The sequence below is a fragment of the Lepisma saccharinum genome, chromosome 8 (genome assembly GCF_977018435.1).
Source record: "Lepisma saccharinum chromosome 8, izLepSacc3.1, whole genome shotgun sequence".
Lineage (NCBI taxonomy): Eukaryota > Metazoa > Arthropoda > Insecta > Zygentoma > Lepismatidae > Lepisma > Lepisma saccharinum.
This window is the reverse complement of record NC_139236.1, coordinates 39,546,381-39,569,638: the sequence shown is the minus strand read 5'-3', so window position 1 is coordinate 39,569,638 and position 23,258 is coordinate 39,546,381. Positions and strand designations below refer to the sequence as shown.

The window sequence follows — 23,258 nt, the reverse complement described above, 5'->3', positions numbered from 1 at the left end:
CTTTTGGGGTGAAATTAGAAAATAAATATTTAGTTTCATTGCCCCAAACATTTTTTTTCTTCACCTTTTTCCTTGAAGTATTGACAGGCTTTTGCAGGTGACCCAGGCTTGTGTAAAATGTCACAGGATTGATAGAAAATATACAATGTACATTGAATGTATTGCTAGTTGGATTGAAAAATTAAATTTTAGGAAACTTTTAGCTCTACCAAATGTTTTAGATTTCAGCTGTAAAAAAATATCATTCACAATAATAAACCTTGTGCTTTGTAATTCAGTACTATAGATTAATGACACAATAAGGTAATCCAGGTACCTAATCTATTTATCCACTTGTTCAATTCTTTCTCCTAGAATTCTTGCATGAATTTTCCTTCTGATAACCAATGGAATAATGTCATGCACCTCTCCCAATTTCAATTCTCCTCTTCTCACTTTAACTCGTGGATATTGCTTAAAAATTTACTTTCTTTCCAATATACATTGATTTTCATCAAAATCTCCATAAATTTTCTCTTATTTACTCTGTAGAATGATTTCACCAATTGTCCACGGTAATATTATGGCATACCTTGCATCTTCTAACTCCCCATGAACCTTAGAATATAAATGTCTACAGAGAAAACCCCAGTTTTAAATTTTCTGGCATTTTAACTTTTTCATCTTGGTCACCTGAAAATTTAATCAACGTTCCACTATATTTAGTGCAATATCAGGCTGAGTGTCCTGTACTCTGTACATTTCCTGCTGTTTCTTTTATTCTGTGTAGATACCAAAATTGTCTCTATGAAGTTTTGGGTCAGTCACATTACTCATAGATTTCATTGCATAAGCATAAAATCTCATTTTCCTCACCCAAACATTTGATTAGTTCAGTAGGCATTTCATTCAGTTTCATTGACGTTCCGTCTTCATTTCCCAAGTGCCTGCTTGATTCTTCCTTCATGATGGGAAGCCCTTTTCCTTTTAAGATACACGTCCTTAATTTTTTTTAGGTATAGTATCTGGGTGATTCCTTGGATGTCTGTGATTTCACAGCCTTTCTCATCTATCATCCATATTGCTTACCACTTATTCTTCACAAATTCGAAGTAATTTGCTTTCACCACACATCAAATCATAGTTTCCATTTTTCCTAGTTCCTCTATTTCTTCATATTTGTACTTCATTCACTCTTCTTTTGCCATACCAGTTTCTCTTCGTAACTAGTTATGTACTTTCCTGTAATTTTTATTTCTTTTGTTTGTGTGCATCAATAGCGTAACTAACATGCCCTGCGCCCTCCCGATCCCTACACATTAAAAAAAAAAGTTTTCAAAAAGATTAATTGACGCCTACATATATATTAGCTATATACAAATATGAAAATACACGTAATTTGAATCAAAGAAATATCACCGGGTCTTTCGGGAAAGGTCCTTGTGGTTTACTTGGTTTGGATGATAAAATTGAAGCTTTAAAATCGTTTGCTACTACCTCATTCTGTAAGTACAAACCAACGGTATTCACAAAGTCAAAATTGTCACTTGTTGCACCTCTTGTAACAACCACATATTCTTCATTTTTTTACAGGTATTTGTGTCTGCCTAGGGTTTTAAGTCTGTCTCATCGTCAAACAGTTCACTTGCACTTACTTGGCAAGAATCTACAAAGTTCTCTCTTAGCTAATCCATTGTTACCAGTGTCTCGTGTTTGTCCACACGCATGTAAATTACCACCACCAGACCCACCACTGTTGATATTTTCAGTTGTATCACTACTGCTGCCATTTTTAAAAAATGAAAGGATCACAGAATATTCTTTGCCTTTTCGTCAATTGATAATTTGTTTTTAAACATTTCTCACTTCATTAACAACAGCAACTACAAAAGAAACTTAGCTACACGTAGGAGCAGCACCATTTTACAAAACCTTGCTGAAAAGCAGGCAGTAAGTAGGAGCAGGGAGGGTGAAGGTCATCGTTGCCTGTCATCTACCCTTCGGTGACGTAATACAGTAAATGATTTTGAATTATTCAGCTTATGAAAATTTTCTTCTAATCTGGTAATTAATTCACTTTCTACTTTTTTAGTGATTGACTTTTTCTGTTTGCACTTGTAGTGGTATAAAAATATAATGTTTGGTTGAAAATATATTTTAAACCTGAAAGGAAAACTTTTATGAACTATCAATCTCCTCCTTGCACCATGGGGATTGTGGGAATGTTATTTACGCCACTGGTGTGCATTCTTATCTTTTCTTCTTTCTTCCAACTTCAGCATATTTTCTGTGACTCATGGTTTCTTAGTACTCTCTCTGTTGTTGCTCTTGCTACTTTCCGTAGAGAGCTTTTTATGCCACCCCAAATCTCATCATTACGCTTAGATATATCGTTCCACCTTGTGGAACTGGGGATCGAATCAATGGAGGGCTGTAGCCCATCCTTTAATTACAACACTTGCTGGCTACGATGGCCCTAAAAGGGCCAGATGTGAGGTAACTAAACTAATACCAAGTAAATGACATGACAGATGTTTAAGTCCCAAAGTTTCTGACTGAGAATGGCAGATTACAGGAAAAGGGAAAACTTACCCCGTTTGGTACGAATAGAGACTCGCCTAGCAGTGTTACTCCTCTCGGCAATGACAATCAAAAGACCCCCTCGCTTCCTAGATTACCTGGTTTTGTTCATGTTGCCCCGACCTTCATTCACCTTTCCCCAAGGTGAGCTTTTCTTCTCCCACCTTAAGTTTCTCAGTGTGAGGCATCTTTATCTCCTAGCTACTTCTTATCTTCTACAAACAGGAGTTTATTTTTCATACAATTCTGAAATCTCTCCTGTACCAATATGTAGTCTATTTGGTATCCTTCGTTGTTGTTTTGGTATGCCCAGGTATATCTTCTTGTATTATATTGTTGGATAGTTTATTTTTCAACAATTAGTGATTTCTTTTTACAGATACCCATGTCTTTCATTTCTGTCTCGTAATCCATATTTTCATATTTTGTTACCATTTGGGCCTTACTGCATCATTTCAGTCACCCATTGCAATGATAAATGATCCTTCCTTGTCTTTTTCCATTATTTCTTCTATCTTATCATAGTTTTGCTCCACTACTTCCCTATAATTCACATCCAGAAGTGGGGTGAAAAGAAAGTGCTGAGCTGGTAAGTGAAGAATTCAACATGATCTATTCTGGTAGTGCTTGAAGTGGGGGGACATGGAGGGATGCTATCCCCAGTTAGAAAATTTTCATAAATCATCACCCCAAGCTAGCATAATTTGCATAATCATCCCCCACCTATGAGCACTGTATTCTGGAGGGGAATTGAAACGAAATTATGGCATTCCCCTCCAATATAAAACACCTTGAATTGCTCTTACTAGCTCACCACGTTCCCACCCACTTCTAATATTCACATAACATCTTTTTTTTTTTTAATAGAAATGACAGCTCACAGGAAAATATCAGCGAGTTTGCCAATTGTTATTATTAACTGGTGAATTTCTCCTGCACACGTAATTTACAATCATAAAACTTAGAGAAAAAGTAGTCCTACACCGTGGTTGTTCGGTCTAAGGCTGACCTCAGGCTCGAGGTCCTGAAAGGGATGGGAGGGGTGTAAGCATAACAACTTTTCTCCTGAGATTTTGCCATGTGTATGGGACCGGTGGTTACTGACGATCATAAGGAAATTAGGGAGCTACAAATGAGTAGCGTAAGCCGGTCGTTTGAATGATCGCCCACCTCTGCTGAGGCATGTGGGACAGAGGCAGGCAGTCGGTAGGTAGGCCTTGTCCCCCAAGGGCTGTTGCCATAGGTTATTGCATTGCATAAGAAAGTAAAGTTTATTACTATTTTAAGGAGGATACATTTTAAAATAATAACAATAATGATTTTTTTATAGTGCAAAAGCTTAGTTATGGTTACCTTCATCCTCTTCTTCCATATTCCACATTTCCACTAGCTGGTTACAGAAAATTTCCCACATGCCTGTGATAAGTTCTGATTTGTCTGCATGATTGGACATCACACTTAATATCTTTTGCATTATTCGAAAGACTTTGCTCATGGAGAACTGTAAAAGATTGAAAGACCTTCTTTAAAACTTGTTCAGGTAGAGAGTCTAATGTAAAATGGGTAAGCACTAAGTGTTGAATAAATGAATACAAAGTTTATAAATCATGTAGTGATGAGAAATAATTTAGGACTGAAGTAATCAACCGTGGTAGTTAGGATACATGACATGAGATTTGGAAGAATTTTTCACACTGTTAAAATCATAAAGATGAAATTTTAAACTACCCAAAACATTGAGTCAGCATTTTATGAAGTGAATAACCACTTTATACAACAATTTTTACCAAAGAAATAATGTTTGCAGTATTTATTCCAAACATAAGCCAATTAAGTCAGTTAATAAACTACCACTGTTGCCGCAGCCTGCCACTCCTTGAGAGGGTCACCACCACAAAGGCATCCATGACACCAGCTTTTGGTGGTAGAAGTTTGTGCAATGTTGGAACTGTGTTTCGCGATTGATTGATTTGATTTATTTTACTTCACTTTTCTGCCACTTTTGGCTAATTGCGAAGAAGAGGATGAGTGATGATATGATGAAATTGATGAAGGAACACTCGCAAGGAACATTCATGGCTGGTATTCAAACCCAGAACCCCTTGCATCATAGCATTCTGTACTAATCACTCTGCCTTAGAGCTCAGCAAAAATTTTGTTTTGTGTTGAGTTTTTGTAGGGATGTTCATGCTTATATGTAAGAGAAATGCTGAACATAATCAAGCATTGATGTGATATAAGCAGATAGACAACCCATCACTTTAAAATTCCTTGATCTGACTATCACACCAAATACTTTTAAATTGCTTTTACAGATGACGTGGATACATAATGCAACAATGTTCGATTGACATTGCACTCAATGGAACAAATAGCACAAAATTAGACCAAACAGCATGTAGCACTTTTATTTTTTTCTCTGTTAATTCAGTATCAGTTTTACCAAGCAAATTTATTTGAGAAAATCTGTCTCAAATAGTTGCATTGGACAGGGATTTGTATCTAGTATTTCATAATAAAATAGTTTTGCATTTTAATCATTGTTTCCCTTATCGTGGTCAGAGTTATTTTGTGGAGAATCACAAATTAAAAATAATATATTTGAAGTAATGATTCCCACATGAAAGTACTTTTATTACAGTAATAATAGATTGAAAGTTGTATATTGTTGCCGGCAATAATTTTGCCATCTACCAACAATTCAGTCAGACTTATTTAATTTTACCCCTTAGTATTGGGATTCGTTAAATAAAATGCACTCATCCTAGCTGATATCCCTGATCATTCTGGAGTTAGCACATACCAAGTGGCCAGAATTAAAGTTACCCAATTCAGAGCCCTCTGTAGTGTATCGTAGAACTCTGAAATTGGTGAATTCACTATGCAGACCATGGGGAAGAGGATGGCGATAAAAAAAAAGTTCAATTCTCCCTGCCACGGTTGACGGTTCACAAAGTGCTACGGTCCATTTTACAGTGGTACCCCTATAAGATCCATGTGATCTGCAAGATCCGCCTCTACACGTCGATTTTGCTCTTCGATTTCTGGCAAGGATGTCTGTGGACAACATGTGGTCTTGGAATATTCTGTGGACAGATGAGGCGCACTTCACAGAACTGTCGCCACCCTGTGTGTTGCAGCAACAACAATTGCATTCTGATTACGTCACTGTCTGGTGTGGTTTCATTGCAGATTTCATTCTGGGTCCATTTTACTTCTAGGAGCAAACACTGCAAGGCCCAATCTGATGTTCCATTACGAGTGCACGTTACGCTCAACTCCTTGCACGGCAAGTGGTTCCTGCCTTGCAAGAACGAGGATGCTTAGTGACCACAATCTTCATGCAAGATAGAACAGCCCCGCATATTGGTAAACAAGGGGTGGAACTTCTTTGGGACAATTTTGGACCTGATCGTGTCATCTTAAGGTGTTCTCCCAAGGCTTGGTCTTCCCGATCACCGGACTTGACTCTGTGTGATTTCTGACTATGGGGATACCTGAAAGATCATGTGTACCAGGAACGTGTACAGACGCTGCCTGAGCTGAAAGCAAGCATAAACTGGCATGTTGCTACCATTTCCAGGGACATGCTTCGTGCAACTGTTGATTAAGCTGTACTACGCTTCCAACAGGTCATTCACACTTCTGGCATCCATAGTGAACACTGCTATACTGGCAGAAACCAACAATGAAGATTTTACACCTGACTTAATGTGGCCACGGTGGCTCAGTCGGTAACGCATCTGACTACCGTGCTAAAGGTCCCGGGTTCGATCCCTGGCCAGTTCAAATCCGGGAACGTTTCTAACGATGGAAGCGGCCCCGGCACCCACCCAGCATCGAATAACATGGGTACCTGGGGGAAATCCTGGGGGGTAAAGGCGGTCAGGGGCGTGATGCTGATCACATCACCCCCACTCACGACCGCATCACGAAAGTGTGGGGCGTTACCCCCACACCCCCTATACGCCTTCATGGCATGGTGCTATGCACAGGGGAGCACTTTACCTTTTTTTTTTACCTTTTTACACCTGACTTAACATTTTTTAATATTAATTATTACAGCACCACATTTCAACCTGGTAGCAGAAAATTGAACTATTTTTTTTATCGCCATCCTCTTCCACATGGTCTGCATAGTGGATTCACCAAATTTCAGAGTTCTACGCTCTGAGTTCGGTAACTTTAATTCTGGCCACCTAGTAGTTATTATTTATATTACACTTATTGGTCTCTGATAAAATATACAGTTAATTATAGTTTGTTATATAATACTTAAAGGATGAAACTATCCCTTTATTTTGAACATTAATAAAGTATGTGTTTGATTCTATTTTATAAAAATCAGCATATGACACTTCAGACTAAGCATATTGAGAGTCTGATTTAAGATCCCACTACTGAAGGTTCCGAGTTTGAATCTCATACTGAACATGAGCATTCTTTGTTCCTAATCCCTTCATCAATTTTGTCTAATTATCATTCCTCTTCAATCTTAATCATTGCAATTAACCTAAAGAGATAGTAGAGCAATATTCAAATTTGACAGGGGAACATACCATGATTCCCATTAATATTAATCCATGTTTACTGTCTCTAGTGTTTTGTGAAATATCACTGCATTGCATACTAATTGCTGACAATTTTTCATGATCTGTATTATTGTCAACATCTGAAGTTAATAGAATTTCAATGGATTTGCAAATGCTATTTTTTTCATTTTAGTAGAAACTAAACTATATACCAAGGGTTTTCAAATTTTTGCTGTTGTGTCTCCCCTCAGCCCTCAAAATATGCACATGCCTCCCCTCAATAATAATGGATAGTTACATGTGACCATTAAAGACAAAATCTCGTCATGTGTTTATTTATTGTTGATACACATACAATAATGAAAAGATAATGTGTAATTAATACAGTTCAACTGGGGTGTGCTAAGTGGAGGTGAAGTTGACATTTGGTTGGCTCCAAAAAAAAGTCACCTCTTACACCTCGATATAACATTGCTGAGGGACAACCTATGCGAGTTGCAATAATGCAGAACAAGATATTGATACATTTTTATTAATATATTTTAAACTTTAAGAAGAAAATTATTTCTTCGGAAGTTCTTGTGCCTCCCCTGCGAAACTTGGGCACCTCCCCAGGGAGGCATGCCACACAGTTTGAATACCACTGCTATATACCATAGTGGTAGTTGTAAAAATTGAGCAATCTGTTACATAAAAATAGCATTTGAGATGCTTTCAATAAATTGCAGATTTTGAAAGATTGTGTATTTTTTACAAATTTTATACAGTTGGGGAATAGTGAGTTAATAAGAATGTGTAATAAGTGGAAATTGTTGCATGATTTTGGTAAACTTGTGACAGTATGTAAAGCACACAACCTACAATAGAATAAGCTGTTGTATTGTTGTATTTTATTTACATGCAGGTTTGTATGCATACCACATATCGATCCAGAGTATTTAAAAATGTTAACACTTTCTGAATCACACTTACATTCAAGTGTTCCTTTGGAAATGAATGGTACTCGTGTCAAAATAAAAACACACAACAGACCTGAGATGGCAAAAAAATATCAACCTTCCTTCCACATAATAACTGATATCTTGCAAGCCAAGGTCTGAACCATAGCCAATACATGGGTGAACAAACCCATGGTCTGCCAGGCTATGTTGCCCTTGTTTGTCTGTACATGTTCCAAGTTCCCCTTTGCAGCCTCAGCTTTTAACATGGGTATGGAGATTTTATCCTCGGAGACAGTATAACTGTTGCTAAGGAGTCTGTTTTAGAAATTGAGAGAAAATTTTTGAACAGTCATTTCATTTGTATTTTTAGTAGTCCTGTGCTCAGTTTTGTTTTAGTTAACAAATTTAACTAATTTAAAAATCGAACAAAAACACACAAAAGATTATACGCGAACAAAAGTCTACAGGTCAGAGGTAAAAAGAGTTCCTGCTTTAAAATCATGAAGAATTCACACTAGTTACTCCAAGAATACTTTGCATTTCATTGCTAGATGGGAATTTTTCTACTGAGAAGAGAAGTAATAAACTTTTAGTATGTGTACCTTACGATTGAAATGTATAATAATTTCATCTTACCTTATACTTTTGACAAACTAGCACAAGTGCAGCTAGCAAACAGGAAACATCTTGAACTCTACCACTTAAAGCTCTGCTTGCCAAAAATTGGCAAGAAATCTCATCACCAGCAAAAAGCAAGAGTGTAGATAGATTTTCAGGAAGCCACTCGGCAGGCACAGCTGAAATTAGATATATTTAGATCTTTAGCGACAATTTTTTATGTTGAATATTAGCATTATGATTAGTGAATTGAATACATTTATTTATTTATTGAGTAAATTTCAGATCAATCACAAATGACCGTTTACACTGAAATCATCAATAATGAGTGAAAGATATTTGATATTATTTAGCAGCATTTATTTTTATGGAAACCTTGAAGGCATACTCTGATGAAAGTACGTATATCTTGCAAGCCATTATATTGTGTGGGAGTCCGTAGAAGAACTTATTTTTCTGTATATCCGGTCCAGGTTTTTCTGTGTAAAAGATGGTTATGCTATACATTCTGCTCATAGGCCTTCGAAAGTGAAATTCCTTAAGGAGTGTGTTGAAGTGGATTTTCCATTGACAATTGTGCATAGTGTACTGCGCACCTTTATTTTGTCATTATTATTAGTATTATGCTTTTAATTTTTACATATTTTCTTTCATCGTTGGCAAGCCCATTTTTTTTATTTTTCTTTGTTTTCTTAGTCAACCGTTTCTTGTCTTTTTCTTTGTCACCCCAGAAGATGGCTATCCCAACTCCTGCATTCCAGCGACACCCCAGGATTCAGTATAACCAAACCCCTATATATAAGTAACTAAACTTTACATTTTCATAATTTGAACAATTAATTAATAATAGAATCCTCTATCCATTGCATAGGAATGAAGGGTGGTTATACATGTAATAATAGAGTACTAAAGCTACAACAAAGAATTTGTACAGAAACTAAGCTAGGGGTGAATAAGGACACGAGTTGGCAGTTGTGTGTTATGTGAAAAGGGGGGGGGGTCGCCAAGAAGTGACCTGGTAAATGGAGAGGAACCATGGAAGATGGTTGACCATTGGTCCAAGGGAGGACAGAGGAGCCAAAGGGCGATAGAACTGACGGACTGATTGGCTTTTTCTTAAATTTTGTTGGAAGAGGGAAACGTGCGTTTTTCAGGACAGTGTGTTTGAGATTCTGACAAGAGGAGGAGTGCAACTGTGTTAAGTGTGGGAAGGAGAAGAATGTTCTTTGTTCTCGTGCTTCTTTGTGTCTTTTGGTGAAGTGGATGGAACAGGAGTACAGTGGATGAGAGGATATATCTTCCACTCAGTTATTCTACACCACGTGAAGATGAGCTTCTACCACCAGAACAATTTAGTGCTCTGCAGGCGAGGATAGCTGATCCAGACAGACATGTAAGTTAAGTCAGACTGCAATAGTGGCATTGACTATCGCCCCTTGTCTCCTAGACCCTCACGGACAGAGGAAATGTGGAAGCTAAGCGTGTGCACCTCCAATTTATCAAGTTGAATTTTTAACGTGTACAAACTGAACAAAACTCACAATTCAAATATTTCATTTTTTTCCTTTGGCCAATGGGGTTTAATCTTATGTAAAACAAATGGGTGGGAGAGTTGTACTTATTGATTTTTTATTTCATTATATAGAATAGATTATAGTATAAAGTGACGGCTATTTATTTTCATTATTGACCTAGAATAGTAATAGTAAATGGCAGCAACCTTTTCCCAGTGCCTGGTTGTAGTTGCAACGGAGAAGAATGAACCTTGGGAGTCTCATGCTCTGACAATTCTTAACCCTTCGCTACTGCTCTGCCCAGCACATGAGATATTTTTTTTTTTTTTTTTAAATATGGGGCTGATTATGAATCTGTAAAATTAGACAGGACAAGAGATGTATTGTTGAAAAGTTGCACCTTGGAACAAACTATAGCTAGGAAAAAGTGAAAAGTTAAATTGATTCTCATGGACCAAACTGGAGAGCAACATTGTATTATTAGAGATATGAATGACTTGAAGAATAAGGTTAGAGTTGAGGTATCCTTCTCTGATGCAGCATTTCTTTGTCTTGCACTGTGGTCTAAGGTGTCATGCTTCGTGCTGTGGCTACAGGACGCATGCAGGTTCAAGTCTCCTGGGGGAAGCGTAAAAACTTTTCTCTTGAGATTTAGGCCTGTGTATGGGACCGGTGGCCACCCACCACCATGAGGAATTTGGGGAACTATGAATGAGTAGTGTAACCCAGTCATGAAAACCTACAAGGGCTGGGGGTTCATTGTGCTGATCACACATAACCCCCATAACTGGTTGGATGATATCCCACCTTGGCAGGTGGGAGTGAGGCCAGCAGTCGATAGGTAGACCCTGATCCTCAATGGCTCTTTCACCAGGGGTTATTTTTATTAGGTTAGGAGGGACAGGGACAGGTTTAGGGCTCTTAGCAATCTGTTTTCATAACTGGTAGCAGCAGTGTGTGTCCGCAGACGGGCCCCACAGAGAGTAGAGTATAGTTTATCTCAATCTCTCCTTTAGCCTGGTTGCTGTATCAAAAACAACGTCATAACCAACACTCTGACAGCTAGTTACTACGCTGTTGTGTCTGCATATAACAACTTTTCACAATGTTTTTTTAAAAAATAACAGCCCCATAAACAAAGAAAATTATTTTGGTTATGTTGGCATCAATAACAGAGAATTAAATGATTTCCTTCAAAATAGTATTAAATATCCATTTGACAATTTTTTTCTTCGTTAAGTGGGGTTGGATCCATAGCAGAAGTGGAATAAGTGAGGAAGTAACAAGGTTAAATGACAGAATAATAAAACTAAAAATGAATGTAAGAGGGAAAGTAATAGAAATAATTCAAGTGTATGCCCCACAAACAGGATGTACAAGGGAGGAGAAATAAGAATTTGATGAAGTCTTGGAAGAACACACAGGAAAGGAATGGCAAATTGTGATGGGTGGTTTTAACAGTGACGTGCGGTGACGTCGACACTTGGGGTAGCAGTCAGTGGCATGCTAAAGGGGGGGGGGGATTGGTGTGGGTCACACCCCTACCCCCTTTAGGGTCCAGTATTCCTAAAAAAAGGAAGAATGTCAATAACAGGAAAAGATTGCAAAATGATGAATGAGTACTAAGAAAAAGTACACATAACCCCCACCCACATTCGAAAATAAAAAACGATTTGATTTGACTCTAAGCCAGAGATCCTGGGTTCGAATCTCGGCTTGGCCACGGGTATTCTTTGTGTGTGTCCCTTCATCAATTTTATCGTACCAAAAGTGGCGGATAAGCGAAGTAAAATAAACCAAATCGAGCAATCAATCAATGATTTGATTTCATTTTTGTTACTTAGCGTAGCTTTTTTGTCACATTTGGTTAATTGCGAAGATGATGCGATAAAATTAATGAAGGGACAAACACAAAGAACACCCATGTGCAGGTCGGGGTTCGAACCCGGAACTCCTGGTGTCGTAGCACGCTGTGATAACCACTCCCCCATGGTTGGTTGATTTGATGTTTTAAGTGCACAGAAAAAAACAGGTAACAAAACACAACACACTTTTTTGTTGTTTCTTAAATGATATTCATTTGACTTTTTGAGTTCTGAGATACATTTTTCATTCCAAATTATTTCATTATTCACTGCAACACATAGGACAAGAATGCGCACTCATCACGGGTTCGAATCCTGGCCTGGATTGTTCATATGAGGTCCCTTCATCAATTTCATCATATCATCACTCATCCTCATTTTCGTGATAACCAAATGTGGCAGAAAAGTGAAGTAAAATAAACCAAACCAACAACAATATGAATGCGCGTTCTCTTGTCCAAATAAATACATCCGTGTTTATGACTGTTAGAGGCCAAGAGTAGTGTATTTAAATAAAACACTACTAAAATGAGAGTGAGAGAGAGTCCGAGCACACATTTGTAATTTAATCATTATATATTCCATATTTGAAAAAGAAAAAAGAAAGAAAGCAGCATAACATTATTGTCTGCACATAACACGTTCCCATTTCATAAATAATAAAACTACATCCCATATTATACATACCTACATAATGTACAACGTGTAAAAGGTTGTGTAAATACAGAGGACGTAAGTACTGCAAAAAATTTTACCCTGAGTTCTTTAGAGGATTTAACAAAAAAATCTGTCCTATAGGAGATAGACTGGGGGGACCTGAAAGCCTGGGCTTTCAACCATTGCAGCGGGGAGCAAGGGAGGTAGAGGTAGAAATATTCCTTTTCCTTCAGCCGGCCGTTTCTACCTGGAAACTGGTCAGGCTGAAGAAGAGCGAGCTAGGGTATCCAGCCAGCTTTGCCCATGGATCACACCAATGGACGAGAAGCGCGTGGAAAAGAAAGTGTTGCATATGAACTGTGGCTTTAACAAGACAATAAATATTGTGATTTGAATATAATTCGAGATGTGAGATTGATTGATCTATCTCTGCTAGACTAGCTACTCCTCAGTGCACATCACTGGATTTTAATGCACAAGTCGAAAGGGATTACAAGTACTTGGAGCAGATGGATGGGAACAGAGGAATGAGGAGGGAAGGAGGCTACTGGACTTTTTTTAAGAGAAACGGACTGTTAGTAGGTAATGGCTGGTTTAAGAAGAAATATGACAGCCATAAGATTACAAGATACAGTTGAAATCTTGAACAAAAGTCTGTAATAGATTATATATTGGTAAAGAAGGAAGTAAAGAAGAAAATGAACAACATTAAAGTAATACCCAGTGAGAACTTATAGTAGGAGATGAGGAGATAGAAAATAAAAGAAGGGAGGAACAAGAGAGAAGGATAAGAGTGTGGGAATTGAAGGATAAGATGATAAAAGAGAAATATCAAGAAATATTGCGAACAAAAGTGCAAAGAGATGAACCCAAAGGAGTAGAAACAGAATGGACAAGATTTAAAACAGAATTAGTAGAGGCAGCTGAAAAGGTATGTGGAAGGACAAGCAAGAAAAGAAAGAAGAAAGAAACAACATGGTGGAATGAAAGAACTAGAGAGGCAGTGAAAAACAAAAATGATGCATTTAGAAAATGGTTTAAAGTTAAATTACAAAATGCACGAAAAGAGTACGTGGAAAAGAAGAAAGAGGCAAGAACAGTAGTAAAGGAGGAAAGAAGAAAGTCAATGGAAGAATGGGCTAAAGTGCTAGAAGAAGATGTAGATGGGAACAAGAAAGTATTGTGTGGATTAGTGAGAGAAAGGAGAAGAGAAAGAGGAGACAGCTATAAGCTAAGGGATGAAAGGGGAAACATTGTAGAAAAGGATGAAGAAATAAGGAGAATGTGGAGAAATCATTTCGAGAAATTGCTGAATGTGAAAAAAGGAAATGAACATGAAGAAGTAAAGGAAAAAGAAAACAGGAAGGATAAAGTGAATCACATGAAAAGAAGTGGAGGAAGCTCTGAAGAGAGGTAGAGCACCTGGAGTAGAGGAAGTTCTGGTGATACTAGGAGCAGGAGTGATTGGTGTGCAGTGAATGTACAGATGTTGAAAACAGTGTGGCTAGAGAGAAAAGTACCAAGGGATTGGACAAAGGAACTAATAGTTCTCATATTCAAGAAGGGTGACAGAAAGGAATGTAAAAACTACAGAGGAATAACACTTATGTGCCACTCAGCAAAGTTGTATGAGAAAATATTACAGAAAAGAATAAGGGAAGTAACAGAGCTGAACATGAGAGAAGAACAGTATGGATTTAGAAGAGGCAGATCAACAGTAGACCTGATATTTACCATTAGGCAAATGCAGGAAAGGCACTACAAGTATGGAAATGATTTGATTATGGCATTCCTAGATATAGAAAAGGCATACGATAGCATGTACAGAACAAAGATTTGGAAGGCTCTAAGAGATAAAGGAGTCGAGGAAGAGATAGTATGCAGAGTGCAGAGCACATACAAGGCCAACCAGAGCTGTGTGGGAAGAACAGAGTGGTTCAGTATAAGTAATGGACTAAAACAGGGAAGTGCTCTTTCCCCACTGCTCGTTATCATAATTACATTGGATGCAATTAACGAAGAGGTGGGGTAGAAGATAGGAGAGGAGGAGATGAAGGCCCTGTTTTTTGTTGATGACTTAGTAATATGGGGGAACAGGGAAGAAGTAGTACAGAGACAGCTTGAAAGTTGGAATGAGGAAATCAGAAATACAGGAATGAAATTCAGTGCAGAAAAGAGTGAGGTGCTAATAACAACAACAAACAGAGCCAGAAATGAACCAAGAATAAAGATGGACACGGAAGAGTTGAGGGTAGTGGAGAGCTTCAAATATCTAGGAAGCATAATTGAGAGAAGTGTAAGAATAGATGAGGAGGTAAACAGAAGAGGACAAATGGGTAGTGAACTATATCAAAGTGTTCAAAGATTAATATGGAACAAGGATGTACCTATGAAATGCAAGAAGGTAATAACAGGTGACGCAAAAGTAGTCATCCTATTTGAACTGACCTTTATTTTGACATCTTGTTGTTTATATCAGTAGAGTTTTGTCAGTTAAATAGAAGATACTCACGAAATGTATTGTGTGGGAAAATGAATAAGTATACCCCACAAGAACGTGGAAAAATTGTGACAATATTTTCAAGGAAATCTTGACACAACAAGAATTTAGACTACATTTTCCCAATCGTCCAGCACCTACACTGGCCAGGTCCCCCGATTTGATCACTCTAGATTTTTTCCTTTAGGGATATTTGAAGTCATTGGTTTATGTGAATAAGCCAGAGACTTACAGCAACTAAAGGACAATATTCAGCATGAAATTGAAAACATTTCCCCGCAGATTATTTCCAACACCATGGAAAACGCAATAAAAAGAGCCCAGATTTGCATCAATTCGAATGGTGGTCATTTATTGGATGTTATCTTTAAAAATTGAGGACATAAAACTTACAAGTATCAATAAAAGATTAACACAAAAAAACCTACTTTGTTTAATTTAAAACCCAAGCTCTAGGCTAAGAAAATTAGTTGATGACTTTTGCGTCACCTTGTATATAATACATACTATGTGCCGATAATTATGTATAGAGCAGAGACTTGGACAATGACACGAGAGAGACAAAAGAAAGATGCAGGCAGTGGAGATGAAATTTTTAAGGAGTATATTGTGGAAGACTAGAAAGGATAGAATAAGGAGTGAGGAGATCCGACAGACAGTGGGTGTGGCGAAGCTTCAGGACAGGATAGATCAGGCACAGATGAGATTATTCAGACACATGAAGAGGATGGATGCAGAAAGACTACCAGCAAGAGCTTACCATGCACAAGGAGTGGTAATAAGGCCAAATGGGAAAACCAAAATGTCGGTGGAAAGAGCAGATAGTGGAGAGTGTTAGGAGAAGAGGACAAGATTGGAAGACAGTGGAAAGAGAGGAGTGGTGGAAGACCATGAAAAAATGGAGAGGCTTGACTTCTATGCCGACCCAGCCAGAGGCAGGAAAGGACAGAGGATGATGATGACTATTAATGTTCCCGGAACCCTTGATTACAAGGTAACAAAGTTACCGCTATGCCATCGGAAGACACAAAAGGTGTGTGTGTGGGGGGGGGGAGTAATAATTACATTGGTTGTAGTGTAGAATTTTTCAAGGCATGAAGGTGTACATATTTTTAATTTTGACGACATTAGGGCCTCGTGAATATAGTTTGCACAGGGCCTTGTGTTTGCTAACGACAGCCCTAACAACAATAGATAGTCTTCCCATTATTACAACTCTAATTTTCAGAAATTGCCCTGTTATTCACACACTGTAACTTTGCTCTATTATATAGTTTTGAGTGTCCGCAACATTATTGAGAATGGTCGTTGTTGAGAAGTAATTTCTCCATATATTACCATTATGCACGTGCGGTCCAGTACAGCAAGACCAGCAGTGCTGGCACACAGCATAACTGTTACAAAATTACTACTTTAACTTTTGGTTTTACATTATTTCTTCCGTGTTGCCTCAACAGAATCAACCTGCAAGCCTCCAAGGTTTCTTCCTTTTCCGATATTAGACCATCAACACCCTCTTGTGGCATGTTGACAAAACATGCATATCGCCCTCTCCAGCCTGTAGCCAACAAAGCCAGCAAGGGCCCGAAAAATCAACAGGCGACCTTGAAGGATCCAATGGGAGGATACCCTGTAGAGGGAAATTTTGTTTTCCAATTGGCAAGGATGGAAAGAATGCCAGAGTGCCATCGCTTCAGTCTGTTGATGTCCTCAGTGTTGCGAACTGCACGATTAAGTGTTCAAGTGTACTGTATACTGTCAGCGATGTAGCTCCCAAGCTAGCTAAATTTATAATCATAAATAAACTATAAAATTTCAAAACACAGGAGAAACACAAAAATATAATTGCTGACTTATGGATATTGCAATGTGTGAAAATCTTGAAAATTGTTTCAATTATCTGCGATTGTGACAACAGACCAAATGAAGTTTCGAATAAATGAAAAACTGCGCCAGGATATTTATCTTTCCCCTTCAAATACTCGGAGATTGAAGACAATCTTAAAGTACTAGAGACATTAAGGAAACAATATCAGGTAGAGTGCTCATTATTTCAGTATAACCATGTAGATGCACTGAATGATGATATGATGAAATTGATAAATTGACACTCACAAACATCCATGCCCAGGCCAGGATTCGAACCCGGGACCCCTGGCGTCGTAGCGCAATGTGCTAACCACTCCATCATGGGGGCTGGTTACATTATTAGATTATGCAAAGCTTAAAAAATTGGGAAGTTGCTTACCAACAAGATCCTCCATAACACTTAATAAATCATCATCTGTCCATGTTTGTCTAAGATTATGCAGGATTGACAAAGCCATAGCCAATTCTGAAAACCGTTCTTGTGCTTGCTGCACAGTAATGGGAACAGTTTCAGACATTTCCTTCCACAATAATTTTGCTGGAAAGAAAGAAATTAAACAAATGAATCTTTGTTAAATTACATAGTTTACGAGATTTCAGTACATGTACAGGTAGATGAATTGTTGGCAAATACACAATCACTAACAGTAAAATCATGTTGCAAATTTCATGTGTTTATACTTTATTGTGAACAATTTTAAACACAGCATTGCATAGCAGTTGCTTTGCCTCAATTCATGTTCATAAATGAAATTGTTTTATTAATAATTCAAATTCAATTGCTTTATAGCTTTCTTGGTATCAATCTAATTTCAACTTATTTCCAACAGTAGAAATAATTAATTACTGGCCATCCACAACTTTTGGAGTAGAAACTTTGGAGTGTTGTAGTAGACATAATTGAGTAAAAAAACAACTTCGTTTTCTCTATGCCCTCTGAAAATGTATCCGTGATGTATGGTGGCATCTTGTATACATGCCACACTCAAACATTCGTATATATGTATAAAATGTATGTTTGCAGGACCTGCAGTGCCACTCCCAGAAAAGAAAAAATGTATCTAGGTACACCTATAGTCAAAAGTTTGTATCCTACTTTACATACACAACCACCCTTTACAAAATTCATTTTTAAGCTATGGTCAATAGTTTAAGTATACTTTATGTTCAGACAGGCCAATCGGGACTGGACCTCCAGTTTAAAGTAGGATCCAAACAGGGGCAGCACTCGGAGTGGGCCATGACCCACTCAAAATCAGGATGTCCAACATTGTCAAAATGTAGTGGACAAATTTCATTACAAAAGTAAAAGAAACATGTACAGGTCATGATAAATATGATAAGTCTTCCTTCATTGAACCACGTAACAACAATGTCAACATCAAATCACATTTTTCTTTGAAGATGATGCTCACTCAAATCTTTGAGAGTCATCCAATGGCCCACCCATACCAGATGGTCTAGCACCGCTACTACTGAACCACTGTGCAATGCACCTCTGCTAGGGATAAACAGGGCTCGAAATTGGCCAAAGTGGACTGGAACTGCATTCTGGATTGTGAATATCTGGAATCTTCAAGTTCCGTCTCATCAGAAATTGCAACGGATGATTCTGGTATGTTAAATGTTTTCGATATTTCACTACATTTTCCTTTTCAGTGTCAACTAAGTTGTTAATACTCTTTAACAGGATATATTATAGCTACCCTATGTGGAGATGCGGGCTCAGCAATGTTGCCTTCATCTTTTTGTGCATTGCAGTTCTTATTTTTACTTTTTTATTTGTTAATTATTATTAATTGTCTTGTGTTGTGGATTCGACTCTTCTACCAGAGGTATTCTTTTCACAAGATCTTTACACAAATTTGGGTTCTCTTTTTATGGTAATTATTTTTTTCTTTCTCATGTTTATATCTTCCCTGAATAACTTAATAAAATTGTTCCTGCAGCATGCTTTTTTATATTTATGATAATAAGCTGAGCAGACACAGAATAACAATATGGAAATATCTTTCACTTGCACAAATTGATATTGTATTAAGACAAAGTATTGAGGATATGTGCATTTAATTTAATAAATTTTCTCCAGTTAGGCAAGCGGGCAGCCATTCACGATTTACATCTCTTTAAATTGTAAGAGGGGAAGAATATTCCAGATTACTCTGTTCCATAGGCGTAACTTGGCAGTGGCAAGGGGTCCCCTCAAAATTTTCAGGTTACTAAATTTTAAAGGGAAACTTTGGTATATAAAGGACGTTAAAAACTGTACTTATGTATGCGAGTATGTTGTTCCTATTTTCCTTTCTTTAGAACTATGTTTCGGAGACTAACTATCCCCTTCTTCAGGTTTGTATGAAAAGACTAGGTACCTAACATAGTACCACGTCGAAATGTAATAAAAGGATTGTGGACAATGGTTGGTGTGGATACATTTAAGATGTTATATCCCTGCCCCAGACGTATTTTAAAAAGCTCGTCATCACTAAAAACTTGCACAATTAACCTATTCTCATGTTAAAAACGTTAAAAAACTAAAAAACCTATGCGTATCACTATATATATAAAACTTGCAGGTATGGCTCAACTGTGAGCAACCGTCCCAAGTTTGATTCTGCCCCCCTCAGAAAAGTCCCAAGTTTGCTTCTACTCCACAAAGACCCAAGTTTGATTCTGCACCCAAAAACCCAAGTTAAGTCCCAAGTTTGATTCTGCCCCCAAAGACCCAAGTTAAGTCCCAAGTTTGATTCTGCTCCAAAGTTAAGTCCCAAATTTCACTCTGCTCCCAAGTTAAGTTCTAAGTTCTATTCTGCCCTCCCCAAGTTAAGACCCAGGTTTAATTTGCCCCCTCCCCCAGTTAAGTCCCAAGCTTAATTCTTCCCCCCCAAAACCCAAGTTTTATTCTGCACTCCCCCCTCTACTTCAGTCCCAAGTTTGATTGTGACCCTGCAAGTTAAGTCTTAAGTTTGATCCTGTGCCTCCCTGCCCCAAAGATCCAAATTTGATTCTGCCCCCCAGTGGCGCAGGAACGTTTTTCATTTGGGGGGGTACAAAATTCAGCCTCATATATACTATATACACACATACTACTGCACCTAGAAATACATTTGCAATAATAATAATAATAATAATAATAATGATAATAATTATGTTTAATTAAATTAAAATATTAATTAAATATGTAAGTTAATTCATATTGTGTTGTTGTTATTACGTGAATAGGTAAAATATAGTAAAATAATAGAGATATAACAGCATCTAGCTTGCATGTAGTTAAGATCGCTAAGATTTGCATAAAAACAACTGCCCTGGTAAGGAATTTAATGTCAAATAGAAAAAGAATTGAATATTTATTGAATAATAAACAAAAGTTAGATCCAATTAACGAAAAGTAAAGTTTCTGATTAATATCTTATGGATATTATCATTAGTTGTGTGCATATATCTTTTGAACCTTTCAAAGCTGTATGAGCCAAATACCTTGACTTCCAATAAGTTCAGCGGAAATAACCATCGATTATATAACAAATGCTAAACAATTATATTTGATTATTTACTTTTACTTCTTGGTAAGTCTTTCGGGGAAGTGTCTGGACCCCCTACTAAATACGTCCTTGATACTTAGGTATAATGTGAAGGCATGGGAAATATTCTATTTTAGAACACCACACACGAATGTCCTGTTATTTAATGCAAAATTTGCATAACTATTTTTTCTTCATTTTTCTTAGAATTTATGTTTCTTTAAACAGATTTTAAAACCAGATAGCAATTCTGAAACATATATAGCTCTGGACTTCGTTCTGGGCTTATTTGAATTTAACGGAACGGAAAATCAGGAGTTCAAAATGTGAAAATTGCGAGCAAAGATACATCTATTCATTTTAATGCAGGTTGAGATTAAAGGGTGTGAGGAGGATCTTGAGCCACCCGAACCAGGAATAATCATCTGGATATAGAAACCACATTATGAATATATCATACTGTTGTAGAGTTCCACTTCAGTTCATTCTAATTTTAAATTCCCATAGCTACGCATAAAAATATCTTTAAACAATTTATGGCAGATGTGTACCACATCTAATGTATTTTAGAAGCCATGTATTTGGTATTTACTCAGACATCTGTAGGGCGTTGTATTAAAAAAAGAAAAAGACTGACTTGAGATGGTTCCCGATCTACTCGTTTGAAGTCTAACTTTGAAATATTTGTGAAACATTTGACAAAGCATTTATTTGTTATATAATTAGCTGTACCTAATGACACTCTTCAAGCACTGAAAGTACTATTATTACATATACTAAAACCGAAATTCTTCAGATCTCGGAGGAAGCAAGGAAAGCCATATGCTCAAAAGTTTTGTTTTCTTTTCAATCTTTGGTGGACCATATGAAGAACCGACCAAGGTTTCTTTTTGTATGTAGTGGTATTAAATGCAGATACATGCGTGTATTTTAGAGTGACATGTCAATTTCTCGTTTATGTGAAAAGGTAAACTTCAATATAAGCAAAAGCATGTGCGCGTCAGAGTTAAAGATTTTCGCATCTACAAAGAAAATCCAAAACACATTCCCACCTCGCCGGCCTCCGTGGCGGAAGGGTTAGCTTAGCGTGCTAAGACGCCAGAGATCCCAGGTTCGAATCCCGGCCTGGGCATGGGTGTTATTTGTGAGTATTCATCAATTTCATCATATCATCACTCATCCTCAACTTCTCGATTAGCCAAGAGTGTCAGAAATGAGAAGTAAAATAAACCAAATAAATCAATCAAACATTCACATCTCACTCAAAGACCTGGCGAATCCAATCCAAAATCTACCAATAGAACCTGCAGTGCGTTTAATTTATCTCGTGCATATATCTGACTAATGTAATTTTCTTGCAGTTTAAAATTTAGGGTATAACTTAAAATGGCGTTGTGTTTGTGTTGCATTCGATATCAAAATTTGATTTTAAGTAATTAATGTCCAATTATAAGTATACCTAATACATAGGTAAAAATAATTTCCTCCCCCCTCCTCTGATAATATCGCAAATTGAACCCTGTTTAAATATCTAAGAAAAAAATTCATTTCACCTAGGAATGATATCGCGATGCGATGAGTTGAGAATTGTCACAGCCTCATCTCGTCTCCTGTGTGGCGAGGTCCTTCTCGTTCATGTTTGTGTTTATTTTGTTTCGGTTTACACTCAGAAGTTATTAAAACTTATTCTAGATTCACTTCATGCTCAGATAGGCTAATCGGGACTCTATTTTCAAAATCTCTCAATATATAGGTTTAAGTATAGTTTTCCGAACACCCCCTTACAAAGTTATGAAAAATATGGGTGAGGTACAGCAGTACATTGTACCCCCAAGTTGGTCTGTAGTGTGTCGTCTCGTTCGTGTAAGTATTTCGTTTTGGAAAATTCCATTTTAAATATTCAAAAGAAAATGCGATCAGTCATATTCTCTTCTGATGAAGATTTGTATCTTACATTCGAATCGACGCGACCACTTCTTTAGAAAAGTGTACCCCCCACCCCTCCTTACGCAAAGGAGCATTCGTCTGCAACTTGATTGTCTGAGAGCAAATCTGATTCCATCGTTCGACACACATTTTAAACAATTTTCATCTCCTTAAAGAGGTTTCCAAGAAGTTAGGTCAATGAACTAATTAGTAGCATAGCAGCAACCACAATGTAGTAGAATAAGATTACAATGGTTTGAATTTCTGTGGTAAGGAAGATAATGTTTAGGCCTATAAGTTATAAACAATATACACTTTTTTTTATTGGGCGAACTTAAAATAGGTTATTTTAACAGTAGCACCTTGCGTCTGCTGTCAAATTAGCAAGGGGAGTACAGGGGGTACAACTCGATTTACGAATTTAGGGGGGTACAGTACCCCCTTCAAAAATTTAGGGGGGTACAATGTACCCCTGTACCCCCCCGTTCCTGCGCCACTGCTGCCCCCACAAAGTTAGGCTGCGAGTTACGCCCACACATTGTCCAATGTACTTGATATTATCTTATGCTTATGTAAATGTTTAATATTAACTATTATGAATTGTAATACTGTGTGTCATTGTTAATTTTGATGCTACAGTAATCAGAGACAAAGAAAGGAGACGGCACCAAACTATCGAAAGTAAAGCATTCCGTTTCGTGAAAATTTTCATTTAGAGCCCTGGCGATAAAACCTGGGACCTATTAATTACAAATC

The 23,258-nt window shown here is 37.4% G+C and overlaps 1 protein-coding gene across 1 annotated transcript in view; it reads right to left on the bottom strand.

Moving 5' to 3' along the window:
- LOC145990953 (F-box only protein 47-like) overlaps window positions 1–23,258 on the bottom strand; it is a 64,888-nt gene that overhangs the window by 384 nt on the left and 41,246 nt on the right. The window contains exons 7-9 of the mRNA XM_083126531.1: window positions 17,435–17,593; window positions 8,669–8,829; window positions 3,913–4,060 (exon numbers count right to left, since the gene is read on the bottom strand). Coding sequence (XP_082982657.1) covers window positions 3,913–4,060; window positions 8,669–8,829; window positions 17,435–17,593 — 468 coding nt within the window. The remainder of the gene's footprint in view (window positions 1–3,912; window positions 4,061–8,668; window positions 8,830–17,434; window positions 17,594–23,258) is intronic.